Source organism: Lytechinus variegatus, chromosome 12 (genome assembly GCF_018143015.1).
Source record: "Lytechinus variegatus isolate NC3 chromosome 12, Lvar_3.0, whole genome shotgun sequence".
NCBI lineage: Eukaryota > Metazoa > Echinodermata > Echinoidea > Temnopleuroida > Toxopneustidae > Lytechinus > Lytechinus variegatus.
This window is the reverse complement of record NC_054751.1, coordinates 15,925,160-15,942,799: the sequence shown is the minus strand read 5'-3', so window position 1 is coordinate 15,942,799 and position 17,640 is coordinate 15,925,160. Positions and strand designations below refer to the sequence as shown.

The 17,640-nt window shown below is 36.4% G+C and overlaps 1 protein-coding gene across 1 annotated transcript in view; it reads right to left on the bottom strand.

Moving 5' to 3' along the window:
* The window catches only part of LOC121424891, a 54,212-nt gene that overhangs the window by 18,741 nt on the left and 17,831 nt on the right, over positions 1-17,640 (bottom strand). The window contains exons 3-4 of the mRNA XM_041620750.1: positions 8,405-8,547; positions 1,071-3,828 (exon numbers count right to left, since the gene is read on the bottom strand). Of these exons, the coding sequence (XP_041476684.1) occupies positions 1,071-3,828; positions 8,405-8,547 (2,901 nt within the window). The remainder of the gene's footprint in view (positions 1-1,070; positions 3,829-8,404; positions 8,548-17,640) is intronic.

Sequence of the window (17,640 nt, the reverse complement as noted above, 5' to 3'; positions counted from 1 at the left end):
ATCTGCTCTTTAATTTGGTACCTCAATTACAGAAAATGGTCAAGAAATAAAAAAGTTCTGGTCATTTAAAATAAGGCTAGTATTTCCATAATTTCATGAGATGTGTTTTCACCATTTTCCCCCAGAAACTTTCACATGGTGAACAATAGATTTAATGCATGGCTGATCGTCAACAAAACAGAGTGTCTAGTGAGTTTGAAAGCCAGCCTGGAGATTCTCTTCATTTTATGAAATTATTGAAATTCAAGCCTTATTTCAAATGACCATAACTTTGTCATTTCTCGACCATTTTCTGTAATTGAGGTATCAAATTAAAGAAGAGATATTGAACTTTTAAAAAATGTGGTTTTCTTTTTGAAACCCAGATACCCTTCGCCAAATGAGTTTTTGATATCCTTTCTTCAAATTGTCTTTGCTCACTCATGCGGAAATGAGAAATAATCTAAATAATATCAGATGAAAGAGGAGATTCCAAGCTTTAAACTGGTAGGTCATTTGTCTATTTTATTTTGATTAAGTAATGATAAATGATCGCTAAATCTCGTTTCGTTTTTTCTGGGACGCACTGTACGTAAAAGTAGTGTTTTTAACTATTTCTTCACATACAATTTTATATGGAAGTTATTGAAATTTGACATGAACTGAATGTACCAGCAGGACTTATGAATAATAACAAATAATTTGTAGCTCTCTTAATTCCTGAATATCAAATTATGGAAACTATCATTTTCATTTTATATTTTAATATATAGTTCATTAAACTTTAATCTGGTAACATTACAGATTAGCTTATCTGTTTTTTTATCAAAATGTCTAAACTGTACACTGTACATTGTAACATAATTGTAAAATGTCATTTGTTTACAACCATCATTTGAATTTTCAATTTTTGAATTTCATATTAGTTTGTAAGTGAAACAAAATATGGTAGATTAAAAAAAAAATGTTGGATCTCAACCCATTCCACAGATATCTCCTTTGTCAAGTTGGACCATACTTAAATGAATAAAATGTACGTCAGCACTTATTTTCACTGTGAATAACAGTAAAATATAATGTCCTTTGCTCACCAGTGGTGTATCATGGTCAAGTTGTTGCATGCCAGGTCTGACACCATAGAATCCCCAGTTGTCTGCTATGGCTGCCCCTCCTGCCCTATGGCCCCCTCCAGGGTCTTGTATATCGGCACCAGCTCCTCCAGGGTAGGTACACCTCCAAGTGCATCCGGAATCTCTGGGTTGGTCAGGGTACAGAGGAGCAGGACCAGCACTGGTAAATGAGTCTGGGAGTTTACCAACTCCGAACCCACCAGGATGCAGCTGGGATGTCTGGCTGGTGCTTCTGGCAGTGATGTCCTCTGGTGGCTTGGAGGGTTGAAGAAATTGGTCCCTGCCATACAGAAACATCTGAGGAGCAGATCCCTGGACTGGTTTCCAAACGTTACTTATGTTACCTCCAGAAATATGAGAAGACACAGAATCCTGACCAGAAGGGTTTGATGTACTTCGAGTGTATTTCCTTGGTTCGAATGGCTGAAACTCCACTTTATCTTCTGATGAAATTCCAAGCAGTTGTGTCTTTGATTCAAACTGAATTGGCTTAAAGTGTGAGTCTTCTGAAATGAAAGGTCTTTCAGATGAGGATGTTAGCTCAGCTCTATCTTTTGATAAATCAGATTTGTCAGGACTGGCAGAAGAGGGTCCGTCATTTTTCTTCCAGCCTGCAGACAGGAGATGCTGGCTGACAACTGTGCCTTTACCTGACCCAAGAGAACTTCCACAGAACCCTTGCTGACTGTTTGCAGAAGAACCCTGCTGACTGTTCAGGCTTCCTTCGTGAATCACTCCAGGAGACTTGTCCTTTGGGGTACGGTCATTGTCACTTTGATTGCCTTTGTCTCCTTTTACATCATGCACATCCCGAGGAACCTCCTCAACCCATTCATCTTCAGATATCATCTCATCCGTTTCGGTTCCAGGGGGGCTTGAATCATCGCTGTTCTCAGCATCACTTCTTGCAAAGTCAAATCGGGATGAGCTTCGGGAGCAGAGATACTTTGGGCTATCCACAAGACTATCTTCAATGACGCTCTGCTCATCCTGGAGAGAGCAGCATGATGTACCACATGGTTGAGGACTCAAGAGGCATTCCAGGGAGCACACAGATGATGTTGTGTCCCTATTGTGAGAAGCTTCCCAGAGTTCTCTTATACTGCTGTCATTACAAGGACTGGTAGAGCAGCTATTGAACTGACTGTTGTTGTGACTGCTATAAGGGCTGCCATAGACACCACCCTCAATGAAAGTAGACATCTTAGACATAGGTTGAAATCCAGAAAATATGTTTTCATCCCATGTCACAATCTTTGGAGGGTGAAATTGCGGCTGTTTGGAATCATATGTTGCCCAGAGAGCATTATTCATATCCAGGGAGTGAGCTTCACTTGAAAGGTTTAGTAGTGAACTATCTTTGTGAGATGAGCAAATGCTTTGCACGATGCTGTCATCATCCGCACTGAAGGACTGGTCACTTGGTAAGCCTGGTATGCCAGGTGTTGATTGCAGAGGGCCTTGGGAGCTGTCACTTGAAATCCCCCATCCTGAGGGAGTGCCCGGTCCTTGGGGATCGTAAGGATTGGAGTGTGCATGGGTATGGTCGCAGATACGCAGAAGGCTGTCATTGTTGCGTCCAGTCCCAATGGGAGCATTGCGTGGCGAGATGGGAGCACTATCCATGTGATGGTGATCTATGTCAACTCTCAGCTCTCCTGTAAGAGATGTTGCATCAGAAAGATCTTCAAGTGCAGAATCACCTAGCAGGCTCCTTGGACTGGTTGGATCACTTCCATGATGGTTGACATCAGGAGCACCACTTGGTAATGAAGTACTTGGGGGGCTGCTAGCAGTAGGCAGGCAAGATCTTGCATTGTTTTCCCAGGGCTCCTGCTGGCCTTCACACAATGGACTCCCTGGCACAAGATTCTTCTCCCACATAGATGACAGATTGCGTTGACCATTCACATCTACGGGAGCCATGCTGACCTCTTGTTTGAAGTCACCTATTCTTGTGGAACCTGCGTACCAATCTTTTAAGTTGTCTCCACTTCCTAGCATATCCTTATCCTGGTCATCGATCAGCAGTCCATGGATAGTTAAGCTCTTTGTAAAGGGCTTGTCATCATCACACTCCTCCATTATGCTACGACACAGTGTCTCAGCCATTGTGTTGACTGCCTCTTCCAGACGCTCTTCTTCATTACTATCACCATTCGCCTCAAGGAAAACTTCCTGACTAGCCTCTTCTGTCGCTTCTAAGTCACTGCCATCCAATGGGAGATTCAAGTTAGCTAGACCTTCCCCACTTTCACTGTACCATTCAGGAAACATGTCACCTTTCTTCCAGCCAGCTACATTCTTGTACTTTCCCTCAACTCTGTCAACTCGACTGCCCCAATCCCAGTCTCGGTGGTGTCGCTTCGCACTCTTGTCTTGACTGTGGCCATATGTGCGGTGATGACCCTTGCGTCCTTGGTACTTCGGGACAACGAATGTAGGACTCTTGTTCTGGTTGCGTGAGAGGCTGCTAGGAAGGCTTTGAGCTCGCTGGTACTGCTTGCCCTGGAAACCCACTGGAGAGTGACTGTTGCGGGAAACTGAGGCAGATACACTCTTGTCTGGTAGAGTCTCCAGCTCACGATCGCTGGAGGGATTAGAGATGGAGCCTGTAGAGTTGTTGCGTTTGGCTTTTGATTTCCATGCCCCTTTTGGTTTGATGTCTGCTGCCACAGCTTTGGACTTGTCACTCAGAGCAGGAAAGGCCTCATAATACCTATGGTATATGAAACAGAGATAGTAATAATATGTTATTATTCATGAAGTACTTTTCACTTTGCATCAATATACTACATGTAGGTAATAATGTTCAACATTACTGGAAGGCAGTCTGTCACATGAGGCAAAATCTTAACTTGTGTGTCCATTGTGGGTGGAGCAACAGATCAAACCTTTCAAAGGTGTGAATTCTAAGACATTACACATCTTCATACTAATAAAGACAATACTAAAGACAGAGCATCTCTCTATTGAAAATCCTCAATGGAGAATGCAGGAAAGCCAATATGAAAATTCATACATCACCTTTTAATAGTGAAACTCAAAGTTATCATGTGGTCTTTCACAACTGTTCCCCAAATTCCCCTCTGTCTAGTCAACATAAGAGTCACCATTTTTTTTAACAGTGATGTTTGTTTGCAGGATTTCTTCATGAAAGACCAAGCTCTGACTTTTTAAATGCCTGCACATCTATGCAGGAAATATTACATACTGCAGATAGAGATTACAAAGCATTATCTCAGACCTGAATGCATGCGTTAGTGACAGGAGACAATATTAGTTACGACATATTACCTTGTCTAAAGTCTTTTTATCTGCAGAGGTACCTCTGCAGTTCCCTAATATATATTCCAATCAAGCTAGAAAAATTGGTAAATCCCCAAAATTTGGCATGCAATTATACTACAGCTGAACTGTACTTTCTTATATGCCAGAAGAGTTCTGAGCACTAATTGGAGAAGTGAAAGTACAAGAACGATGACATGAAATGAGTTGCACAATTTTCTGGTCGTGTGTCAGCAGTACGCTCAGACCATTCATATTTCCTTTCAAGTCATAACCCAGACCTGAGTCACCTTGAGAGGGTTTATGAATTCCTCATCATGCCAGCAGCACTCACCGCCTGCCATTCATGATAATTTCTTACAATGTGGACCTTGTGCTTTGGTGGGAATGTTGCTAAGTCATTAGAGTGTCTTGAATGGATTCTTGAAAATTTGAATTCTCCATAAAGTGGGAGGATGTGCATAAAACATTGCATGTTTAGGTAGAAGAGAAAGAACTTCAAAATAGATGATAATAGCCACGAGGCAGAAAATGTCTGGTTTAATAAATGTAGAACACCGTTCCATAGTGGGGAGAGGAAGGAAGAAATGGAGAGAGAGAGAGAGGGAGGAGAGGGAGAGAAGGGAGGGGAAGGAGAGAAAAAGGGAAGTGAAGAAGAGAGGTGAAAAAGGGAGAGACTGATAGAGGGGTACACAAATTTATATGTGCATGTACAGTACATGTACATGACAGCACTGACAAAAGAGAAAAAAAAATGGAAAAAAATCACACCGTGACAATTGTTCAATGTTTCAGCCAAGAATATTCCTTAGCAAATGGACATGGAGCAAGTACCAAATCTATAAAATGCAAACATAAATACCTCCAGGCCCTCTCAACCGTATCATCAAGAAGATTGCTCACATTTTATCCCAGGTCAGTATTTACCTTAAATGTCCATACACCTTTGTGGCTAGCTTGAAGTTTTCTTAGTCATTTCGATATACATGTACATTACTATGTGATGCATATCCCTAAAACCATTTGATTCTTGAACTATCAAAGTCCCTCCACATAATTTGGCTTTATTTATAGAAGAAAACAAATGATATGAATAAAATAAAGTATGGATAAATTTTGAAAATGAAAGTTGTAATAGAGGTACAAAGAAAAAAAAATAATCGGAGCCAATTACTGGTATGACGCACTAAAGCTTACCGCTGCTTTCCATACCATTTCTGGTTTTGTTTTTTGTTTTGTTTCTGTAGAAACTCAAAAAAGGGAAGTAAAATTACTATTTTTTCCTTTTCTACTATAAAGCTACATGTAGCCTAACATCACAAAGGTCTAATTAAAAAAAAAACTGATTTACGCCGTATAACTACTGCACTATTTCTCGTATGAAAAGAAAAACACCCAGGAAGAAACTACATAACATCAAATTCATGCAAATGCTTTTAAGATACATGTACACTGTATCTGTGACTAAAAAATCAACATTCGCTATAAAATCTCCCATAGTGTATGGGATTATATTAAGGTGGTGTATCTGGTCACTCTACATTTAACTTTTAGAAGCACTAAATAACGATTTTCTGGCACATTTTTTCTCTTTTCTTTTTTTTTGGGGGGGGGCTTCATTCTTATAATATCCGAGAAACAGGTGACAAGTGGGACCTTACAGCTATGCTTTTTGAAAGTCAAATAAATCCCTTTAACCCTATGTACATGTAACTGGAAAAAAAATAGAAATTTTGCTCAAGGGGGGGGGAGTATTCCCCATAGCACTGCACAGAAAAAAATCAAGAAAACGGGTAAGTCATACTGAAACAAGAGTTCACAAACAGTTCGAATGGTAAAAAAGTAATATTCTTTCCTCCCAATTCAGTATGGTTGAACAGTGTACAAAGTTTCTATTCACTTACATTATTGAGTCTGCAAAGTATTCATGATGATTTATACCAAAGTTGTTCTACGTGACATGCTACAAACACCTTTGAAGAACCATTCTCAATCCAAGCAGCAAGTGAGGAAACTTCTCAAATGCAAAAATGTAATGCCAACATTATCAAAGAAGACTAAATGGACAATTCTTGTTTGGCAATTCTTTTCCAAAGTAAGATATAAGTCCTAATATTAATTTAGATCTGTCAAGGATCACTGCTAGGGCTCACTAATATATATTCTACGGCTGTGTACGATATGAATGTACATGCAAAGTTTATACATGTGAGTACATGTTCGGGCAGCTGCATCCTGTCTTTTTCAACTATAACCAGTTCCTATGGCAACACTTTAGCATTACTGTCCAAAATGCCTTGACCTCCAAAGTAGGGGAATTTCAGCAATTAGTCATAATTGCTCAATTTCATCGGAAAACATAGCAATATTCATACATACAGTGTATATCCTAGCATTAAGGTTTATACGTGTACAGTCATGGACGGAACATGTTTTACGACTGATTGAAAAATTGATATTGTGTGTATTGAATAAAATTGCAGTTGCATCAACTGCACAATAAAATGCACAAACAGAAGAAGAAAAAGTACTTTAATAGAGAAAAAGAAGATGAAGGAATTTTGATCCTCACCCCCCCCCCCCCCCCCCCGTAATCAAGACACTTCATTCACATCATACCCCATAAATGTACCATTCCACAAATCTACTTGCACTGTAACTATCCAAGATTATACTATGGCAAGTACTATACGTACACATACTTTTATATACGTGTGTGTGTGTTTTCTTTCTTTCTGATCATGTCTGTAACAAATTGCCGGTCCAGGCCCATTTTCATTAGACTCTACACCTACATGTACTTGTATAGTAACTTTTTTTTTTCATTATTGTTAACTACCCTGGAAACCATGCTTGTGATTGGCTGCTGAGCCCTACCATGGTACATGTAGCTGCCATAATAGAAAACTTATCATATATCTTGCTATAACTATTTAAAATGAAACTTGCTCTAGATGCTCCATGCGAAAAGGCTTTAAATTTGAATTACTGAACGTCACAGGTCAAAATAGTCCAGACAATTTCAGCACTGTGTTCAAGAGCACTGGTTATGGACCAGAGAATGTTTCTGAAAGGAATAATTCAGAAATTTCTTTCATGAAATCGTAATAAAGATCCTAATCAAATGATTGGCTGAAATTTATCATGTGACCGGTAATTTATGTTGGCTAAAAATGCTTTTAACTGATACTAATGACTAGGTCTGTTGAATAGTCATGGTTTTAAGATGAGGATGGTTATTAAAGGACAAGTCCACCCCCCTAAAAAAAACGCTAATTTGAAATTTTGAATAGAAAGAGAAAAGTCAAACGAGCATAACACTAAAAATTTCATAAAAATCGGATCATGTAAAATGAGAAGTTATATAACATCTTTAAGTTTCGCCTAATTTCTCGTAACAGTTATATGCACATCCTGTTTGGTATACAAATGAGGGGACCCAAGACATCACCCACTATTACTTTTGTATTTTATTATATGAAATATGAAATATTTTTATTTTCTCGTCATCGTCATGTGAATTAAAGTTTCATTCCTCCCTGAACATGTGGAATTCCATTATTTTAAGATTTTGTGGTTCAAGCAAGGGGGGTCCTAATTTTCAAATTCGTAAAATTGAAATATTGTTTGATTCAAACAATAAAAACAAAAGAAATAGTGACATTATCAACTCTCATTTGCAAATCACCGAGTTGAGCAGTGATCTGTTTTGTGAAAAATAAAGAAAATTTTAAAATGTCATAACTTTCTTATATTACATCCGATTTTAATAAGTTTTCAGCGTTATTCATGTTTGATTATTTAAATCAACTTTTTTACTGGGGTGGACTTGACCTTTAAACAGCAAAGATCCATGTCACTATCTCATTGGTCAGGCATTATTATCAATGCTTGTTACCTTTGAAGCAGTCAAATGTTCAAAGGTACCTCATGCATGCAATAATTTCTAATGCTCTCAATAAGGTGTATTATGTACATTATCTTTCAAAAATCAACTTTGACCTTACCTCTCTGTCTGGCTAGCTCCATCGCTGGACTTCTGTGAGTTGTTGTCCGGGGAATGTGAGGGTGTGGCATTTTCTTCCCTCTCCTCCTGGACTTTCTTTAACTTGAGACACAGCTCCTCAACGAGGCCTTCGATGCCACAGTCCTGCATAGGAAGAAGAAAAAAAATATATAAATGATTATTAATTCATCTTTGTATATAATTGATTTATTGATTGATTATTTGATTTAATCAATCACCTGACTGACTCATTGTTACAAAGACTGATTAATCAACTGATTGATAGGTTGGTTGACTGAATTATTGACTGATTGATTGATAATTGATTGAGCTAGATATCATCACACATGAAACAGATACATGTCTAAGGTTTGAAGTACATGGATAGGGAAACCTATGAAAGCCCAAATGGGTTATTTCCAATAGGTCCCTAGTATTAAATGTTGTGGGATAAACCTGTCACCGTGATTTTATGACAGGTCTATCTCCAGTCTTTGAGTCTTTGAGGCCGTTCTCATTACGCTTTCTAAAACTACATGTAATAATGGAAGCCGATTCAGGAAACCAGTTTGGAAAATCGCTTTGCTAGCATTCCCACTTGATCACACGAAAGCGGTTTTCAAAATCACTTCACGTAAAGCGCTCTTGTTGCTATGGAAACGCTCAGTGGGGTGACATGTTTCGCTCGAAATTCAAAACCACAGCATGGTCATTCTACACCTGTCGTGTGGAGTAGCGCGCTCAAAATGTGCGAAGATCGCTTCCCGAAGAACGGTTGTGTCCTCACTTACGCTAAAACCAGTTTAACGAGGCAAAGCAATCTTGAAAACTGCATCGCGAGGTGGTTTTCTAAACTGGTGTGGAAGTTCGCTTCCAAGACCGCTTCAACCGTTCTCACTGCACGTTTAACTAGTTTCCACTAAACTAGTTTTAGGAGCATAGTGAGAACAGCCTTTTTGTCCCTGAGCCAAATTCATTTTAAACTGATAAATCTTTCAAACATTTTGGAGAATTGTTTTTCTAATATTATTACAGTGTATAAACATGAAGTGGTGATGTAATGTTCAATCATGAGAATAACATACTGTATAAATAAATGGAACTTAATTCTATTACATGGTTTTATGAGTTGCTAAAACAACCACTCATAAATGGATTTTTGTTGAGCATTGAACATCTGCTTTATTTGAAACTGCTTTTCTGCAGTAGCATTTTGATTTGGTCTATATTTTTTACTTGAACGTTACCTGTTATCAGGGTATGGGAATTGTTAAAAGCTGGGGTGAAACAAATGTACAACAGGAAAGTGGGAATTAGTGGGAACCCTCCAAAAGGGAAAGATAAATATGGGAACTGACAGTAGAGTAAACACGGACGGGAAATTAGTGGCTACCAAAAATGAGAGGGAAAAACGTAGATGAAACGTTGCTGGTAATGTGGTATTAGGATGATGCAATTACCAGCATTTGAAGTATTTCACAATCTCAACTGCCAGTACACAGTATGTAGGATGTCATAAATAATTATTGTATGTACATCTACCAATTTTGGTTTGAATGTTCACTTAATATTTTCTAAGAGGGATCAAGCAAATCCAACCCCTATTACTCCTTTACACGTACCCCTTACCTCTCTGATTCGCCACCTAATCCCCCCCCCAAAAAAAAAAGCAGGGCATGTAGGGAAAGCACAAATTTAATATAAAGGATGAAATATCAAAATACAATAATGTTAAACATGTACAAGTATGTAAATGGTTGTCTAGACAAATGATACATTTTGTACTTAAAAAGTATACATGTACATGTGCATGAAGGCCCATACATCAAAGATTTTTTTTTTCTAAGATGAAACAAACATGTATACTGTATATTTAAAGAGATTGTTTAGATCCAGAAAGAACTTTGCAAACACGCACAAACAGTTCCATTGACACGATGGATACATATTTAACTGTTAGGCCTACATGTTAGAACCACACATGAAGCTACAAATAGAGTTGGCCGAAGTGCTGTATGTATCTTGAAATACTTGTGGGCCAACAAGTACACTACATGTATGTAGTTCAGTTAAAGGATGTTCCACGTGTACTTCCCTGAGCATGAGTCACTGGCTGCGGACAATGCAGATAGCCTTCATCAAACACAATTGATTTAAACAAACAAAATATTTCAGACTATTGAAAGTGTAAAAAGACTACTGAAATTATAAGACACAGATTGATTATCCTGGGTATGAATCACAATTCTGTAAGCTTTTTTTGTTTAACTGCCACACAAAATTATTTGTTTGTGTAGGTAGTGATTTAATCATTTTTATTAATAAATTTTATCAGGTCAGCAAAAATAAAATATCCGAAATCAGCAAAAAAAGAACAAATGAAATGTTCTTGCAGTTTTTCACAGAACAGCATTTCCTTGAACTTGTGCAAATATTTTTCTGAAATGGACTGAAACTGATGATCATCTTTGAAGGACAAATCCACCCCAACAAAAAAATGATAAAAGGAGAAAAATCTAACAATCGTAAACACTAAAAATTTCATCAAAAACGGATGGAAAATATTATGTTTTTTTTTTAATAAGTTTCGCTTAGTTTCACAAAACAGTTGTATGCACATCCTGGTCGGTATGCAAATGAGCAGACTGATGACATCACCCACTCCCTATCTATTTTGTAGTTTATTAAATGAAGTATGAACAAATCTAATTTTGTCATTGTCATGTGAAACAAAATTGTATTCCTCCCTGAAAATGTGAAATTACTAATATATTAACAGTTTATAGTTACGTCAAGTTGGTCCTTATTGTCAAATCTGTAAAAATTGAAATATTGTATAATTTAACCAAAAAAAAAAAAAAAAATGGTGAGGGATATCATTGACTCTTATTTGCATATCACAAAATTTTCAGCATTATGCTTGTTGGATTTTTCTCCTATTCAAATAGACTTTTTGTTGGGGTGGACTTGACCTTTAAGCGCTGTATACATGTAGGGGAAGGCGGGGTAAGTTGAGCATAGGGGCAAGTTGAGCCACCAGCCCCAGGCCAATAATGAATGAGTCAGACATTGTGGTGGTGTCATGTATTGATGACCCATAGCGTAACCCCTAACCCCACCACATTGTTTCCAACTTTGAAACAAAAAGTAGTTTTTTAGAGGGGAAAATGTGAATTTCAGCCAAAAAAGTAAAAAAGAGTGTGAAATAGATAAGTGCTTTATAAACACACACGTCTTTAAATATAATAAAGACATGATAACAACATTATTAGTCTAGGTATGGATCTTCATTCTTGTCATAGTCTTTTATATGATGGATGCATAATAAATGTGTGGAAACAAAATTATCGCACTAAGTTCGGACTGGGGTAAGTTGAGCCAAACAGCATGGGGTAAGTTGAGCCATGGTAATTGCTATGGTAATGTATCTTAAAAAACAAACAAACCATAAAAGTCGATTTAAATGCAGGCTCAAAGGAGCAAATTGACATGACTGCTCTTTTCCTTTTACAGAATGTTAGTATTTATAGAAAATTAGCAAGTGAAAAGACTTTAAACAAAAAATTGACATGCTGGTTCTCCCCCATACATTTTGTACATAGTTTTTGTGGCTCAAATTACCCCAGAAGGTGGCTCAAACTTACCCCATATATGGGGCAAGTTGAGCCATTTGACATCGTTTTTTTCAAAGGTCACGATGACTTTCAGTGTTGGGGTAGAAAGTTATATATAGGTGGAAAATATTTCAGAAGAATGAAATTTCAAGGCAAGGTACTTATTTTGACAAGATTATTAATCATATCAATTCTAACATGCAAAAAGCAAAAACTGTCACAACTTACCCCGCCTTCCCCTATTCAAGGTTACACAATAGAACCACCCCCTCCCACCCCCCCCAAAAAAAAAGAAACAAAGAAAATGTAAAAACTTTATGAATGAATCCCGGAGTAATAAACTGCACTGAATTTGTTGCCAAAATGATATATAATGATATTCAGAGAGTTATAAGTTGAGTTGAACTCCCAAGAAAAAAAATTGTCATGTACATACATGTAGGCCTATATGAAATACAAAAAAAATCACAAAAAATGTACTGTACCATAGGAATAAAAGGTTACCATTCGAAACTGAATTACCATATTAACTCAGGATTGCCAATTGATCATCTCGCAATTTTGTTCTTACTGTGTAATACCAAATGAAAAATTACACTGGAATCTGGAGTCCTGGACCCTTAATTCACAAAAAGAGTGTTTTTTATATCTATAAAAAAAAGAGTTGAATTTGTTGAAAAAGGATTCCTCTCGAGTGGCATTCCTGTACTGATTTAAAGTCAACAGTATAGGGCACACATGAGTATTACAGACCCCCATTCACTCACGTGTTATATCATAGCTCATCAAAAAATCATTAAAAATCAATCCCTCGATAGATTTTGCTTTAATTCACTGACATTAGTCACAATTAACAGTACATTAAGACTTGATATGTTAATCAGGTACTTGACCAGCTCAATCAAAAGTTAAATGGCCTGAAATAAGACTAACCATAATTTCGGCCAGTTCATCGCCAGAAAAAACAGAACTGCATTGTGGGTAATAATGATTAAAATGAAATACAAAAATGCAGTCTAGCCTTCCCAAACGCCTTGATTATGAAAGAGTATGAACATAGCATTATGTCTATCGTTTTTCTTTTGATATACAAACATTTGATCTATTTTTAATGAATTATTTTAATCAATAAAGTCATGTGATCTTTACTTACGCCTGTCCGGCATGCTTTGCGCGCGGTTGAATTACTCTCATGTGCCCTATACTGTGGGTCAAATGACGAAAAGTTGAAAATTTTGGTCTCAAAAGAAAGAGTGAGTTCTCCTGAAGAGATTGATACCTTGCATTCAATACCTAATCTGACTAAACGTGTAAAAAAGAAAACGTCTCATTAGACACCCCTCAATTTAATGTAAAAATGCAGTGTTCCATTCATATATTTTGTGCGCTTCCTATGGTATTGCAGCTACAAGTTCTACTTGCTTGATGTCCATCAATTGGCTAAATATGTATTGTGTGGATTTACAACTTCTTGTTTACATGTTTAATTTCGTTCGAGGTGATTTATTACCTATGTATTCGCATAAGAATAAACAAAGTAAATAAAAGAAAATTGATAACAAACAAAGATTGTAAGCATTTCTTTTGCTCATTCGCCTCTCTTCCCTATTATAACCGTTAATTTGGAGGAAGAAGGGGGGGGTGTTATAGGCATCAACCCCGCCCTGCTTACAAGCCAGGAGGATGGGGGTATGTACCCCGACTCAGCACCCCCCCCCCCTCCTGTAGCTTTCAACGAAGTGAATAGTATTCAAGTGCGCAATCTATGATGTATCTGACTGAGACAAGTTTATGTATTTTAATATTTTGTTCATCTTTCTTTCTCTGCGTGCTCTAAATATTGAAAATAGGAATCCTGATGATAATTAGAAGTTATTTATCATTTTGAAGTTCCTACTAGTACTTGTTTCATTTCACACTCTCAAACCAACCAGATCTCCTATTGGCAGTAGAAACTCGCATTTCTGCATGATAAATGATAAGCATTGAATATACATTTGAAAGCGTCATTCCAGCATAGTAAGCGATAAATGCACTAAATGCCGAGTAATATACTTATCAACTGTTGTTGAACATAACCTATATCACTTTGCATAAAACTGTTTGAAGCATTCTCACCACCGATTTCTAGCAGACGACGCCCAGCCATAGCAACGATAGTGTAGAACTGTAGTCGCGATATAGGGCACACATGAGTATTACAGACCCCCATTCACTCACGTGTTATATCATAGCTCATCAAAAAATCATTAAAAATCAATCCCTCGATAGATTTTGCTTTAATTCACTGACATTAGTCACAATTAACAGTACATTAAGACTTGATATGTTAATCAGGTACTTGACCAGCTCAATCAAAAGTTAAATGGCCTGAAATAAGACTAACCATAATTTCGGCCAGTTCATCGCCAGAAAAAACAGAACTGCATTGTGGGTAATAATGATTAAAATGAAATACAAAAATGCAGTCTAGCCTTCCCAAACGCCTTGATTATGAAAGAGTATGAACATAGCATTATGTCTATCGTTTTTCTTTTGATATACAAACATTTGATCTATTTTTAATGAATTATTTTAATCAATAAAGTCATGTGATCTTTACTTACGCCTGTCCGGCATGCTTTGCGCGCGGTTGAATTACTCTCATGTGCCCTATAGTGCTTTGAAAGTGCCTTGCTGCAAGGCTACATGTAGACACAAAGTGATGCTACGCAACATGTACAGTAAATAGGTACATGTACATTTCGGGTCAAACATGAGTCAGCATTTTGCCTTGGTTACAAAACATACATTTGTGCCATGATACAGAAAAATTAGCTACATGTAGGAGTAGGAAATGAAATAAATATAGGCACACTGTATCTGAAACCTATACAGGTATTGAATGTATGGTACTTGCCTCATCAGCATGCCATAGAGGATTATCAGTCATTTTATCACCTCTAATATCATTCACATTCTGATACTAAATACGGTATGTTTTATATTAAACTGTAACAGTGTCAATAATAAAAATCATTTTGCTTTAACGGCATAAACTGCTTTCATACCAAAATCATTTTTGATAAATTTTGAGGCGATCAAACCACTGCAAAGTTGTGCAAACTCTCCTTTGTTATTTGGATAAAAATTTGAGTACCATACAGTATTTTAATACATACATGTACAAGTATTGTACACTGGTTTTGCCGACTATGAACGAAGTATTGAATTGAAAATTTTAAATCAAATATCTAGGCCTACATGTACATATATATGCGCATTGTAATGATCAGACGTTCATATTTAACCTAAAATATTTCAATTATTCCTTGAAGATAGAGGATCACCCCTATTAATCATCAATCAAATAAATTATCTGGCAGCTCTAAAGTGCATTTGACCATGACTGAATCTCAATAGTTGTGATAGAAACTAGTGTGTTCATTGTTTGTCCAAAACAAAGGATAATCAAGGTTTGAATTGAATTCAGTTTGCATTGTTTTAGAATTTGTTTTCCCTTTTTGCTCATTTTCATTGTGTCTGTTGCTGTCACTCTGCCACTATAGAATGGGCATGTTCATACCAACCCAAATAAAAAATATACAAGGTATTTTCTCTCCCCATAAAGTGCTTGTCACATTCCGAAACAATACTTGTACCAATATATTAGCACGTACAATACATGTACTGTATGTTTAAAAATTACAAGATATTATGCAGGAATTCTCTGAGGCCACAGCTCAGGGTAAAAAAAATATATACTAAGGTACATGTAGGCCTATCTCATTTTTTTTAAAGGCACAAAGATTCCATCATACTGTAACTGCTACATATACATGTAACCAACATAAATAAACCAAAATTCTTATTGCACAGAATAATAGAATTATCACCTGAAATGTAGGCCTACGTGTACATATGTACTGTACTAGATGTTTACAAATTTATATTTTTTACTGACTTGAGAGGTGTCAATATGCCACACCTTTTATTCACTCTTGCATGCATTTGTTTTATTGTATCATGCAGGAAGTTTACAAACAAGGATTGATGAAGGCGCATTCACACAATAAAAGAGGCAAACTGTGTCTTTTTTTTGGTCAAGGTTGGGGTTTTTTTTCAATCATTTCAAATACATACAAGTACTATCTATGTACAAGAAGGGCAAGTCATAGTTTTATAACAATGTTTTTTTTTCTTTAATTTTTAATGCATGAAAATTCTTATCAATGGGTACTGCCGAATCCAGAAAAGGTTAGAAACATTAGAGTAACAAAAGAAAAACACCACACAATTTATATGAATATTTTTTTCAGGCCCTATTGGGTTGGTTTGCCTATAGACTGAAAAGAACAAACTGTCTTGAACTTTTCAATTATATTTCACAGTAAAATAAAAGAAAAGATGAAATAATTGAACTTTGAGAAAAGTTTAGAATACAAAGTGGGGGTATTGCACTTGCACAAACTTTCAATGTTCTAGATACATGTACGAAGATCTGTGGTAATCTCAACTTTTGATCATAACTGTACTAGTTAATGTTACATTATACATATGACTCATTGCATCATGACCTTTTAACTGTATCAAATGTCTGTAGTTTAATTAGATGAATATGCCAACAATGTAGAGTATAACATGGGCCTACAGTATTGACTTTACACTCAAGTACATGTAATACAGTATTTTGATATGTAACCTTTTAAAGGGGAAGTTCACCCTGAAGAAAACTTTCTTGTAAAAATAGCAGAAAAAATAATAAAAAATATTGGTGAAGGTTTGAGGAAAATCCGTTAAAGAGTAAGAAAGTTATTAGAGTTCAAAGGTTTGGATTTGTGACGTCATAAACGAGCAGCTGTCCCATGTGTTATGTAATATAAAATGCATAAATTTCAAATTTTGTATGGTTCCTGATGACTTAATTTTGTTTTCTTTTCATGATCGCGTGTGAAGCGATTTGTCTATTGATATACAAAAGTTACAGTGAAAACCATTTTCAATTTTCTGAGAAAATGACATTTCATTGATTTTTTACCATTCGCTATGTAGGAATGCTGCTCGCATATGACGTCACAAATCAAATAATTGAAATTCTAATAACTTTTTAATTATTTGATGAATTTTTCTCAAACCTTCGGCAATATTTTTTATTATTTTTTCTGCTATTTTTACAATAAACTTTTTGTCAGGGTAAACTTCCCCTTTAATAGCAGACTTAATACATGTATGTAGTGTACACATCATCTGTAACACATACATGTATAGGCCAATGAAATGAAAAGTAAACATTATTTAAAATTTGATTCTTTTAGTAATAGTTATTTTACATTTTAATAAAATATTTCAATATTAATCTAATAATTCCTTTATTTCAGTAATTTAGAGACAATGTGCATCGCGCACTTAATAAAGAAAATTATTTCATTTTCTGCTGTTGCTATGTCAGAAGATAAATTGCCAATTTATCCACTGCCACCTCTTCCGCTCACCACTTGGTCTAAATGTACATTGTACCTTCAACTAATCTATTGCCATTCTGTCCATCAACATTTTGTCTAACATCCATTTGGTCCAATAACCATTTGGTCCTATCACCATTTGGTCCAATCATCACTTTGTCTAATCACCAGCTCGTCTATGC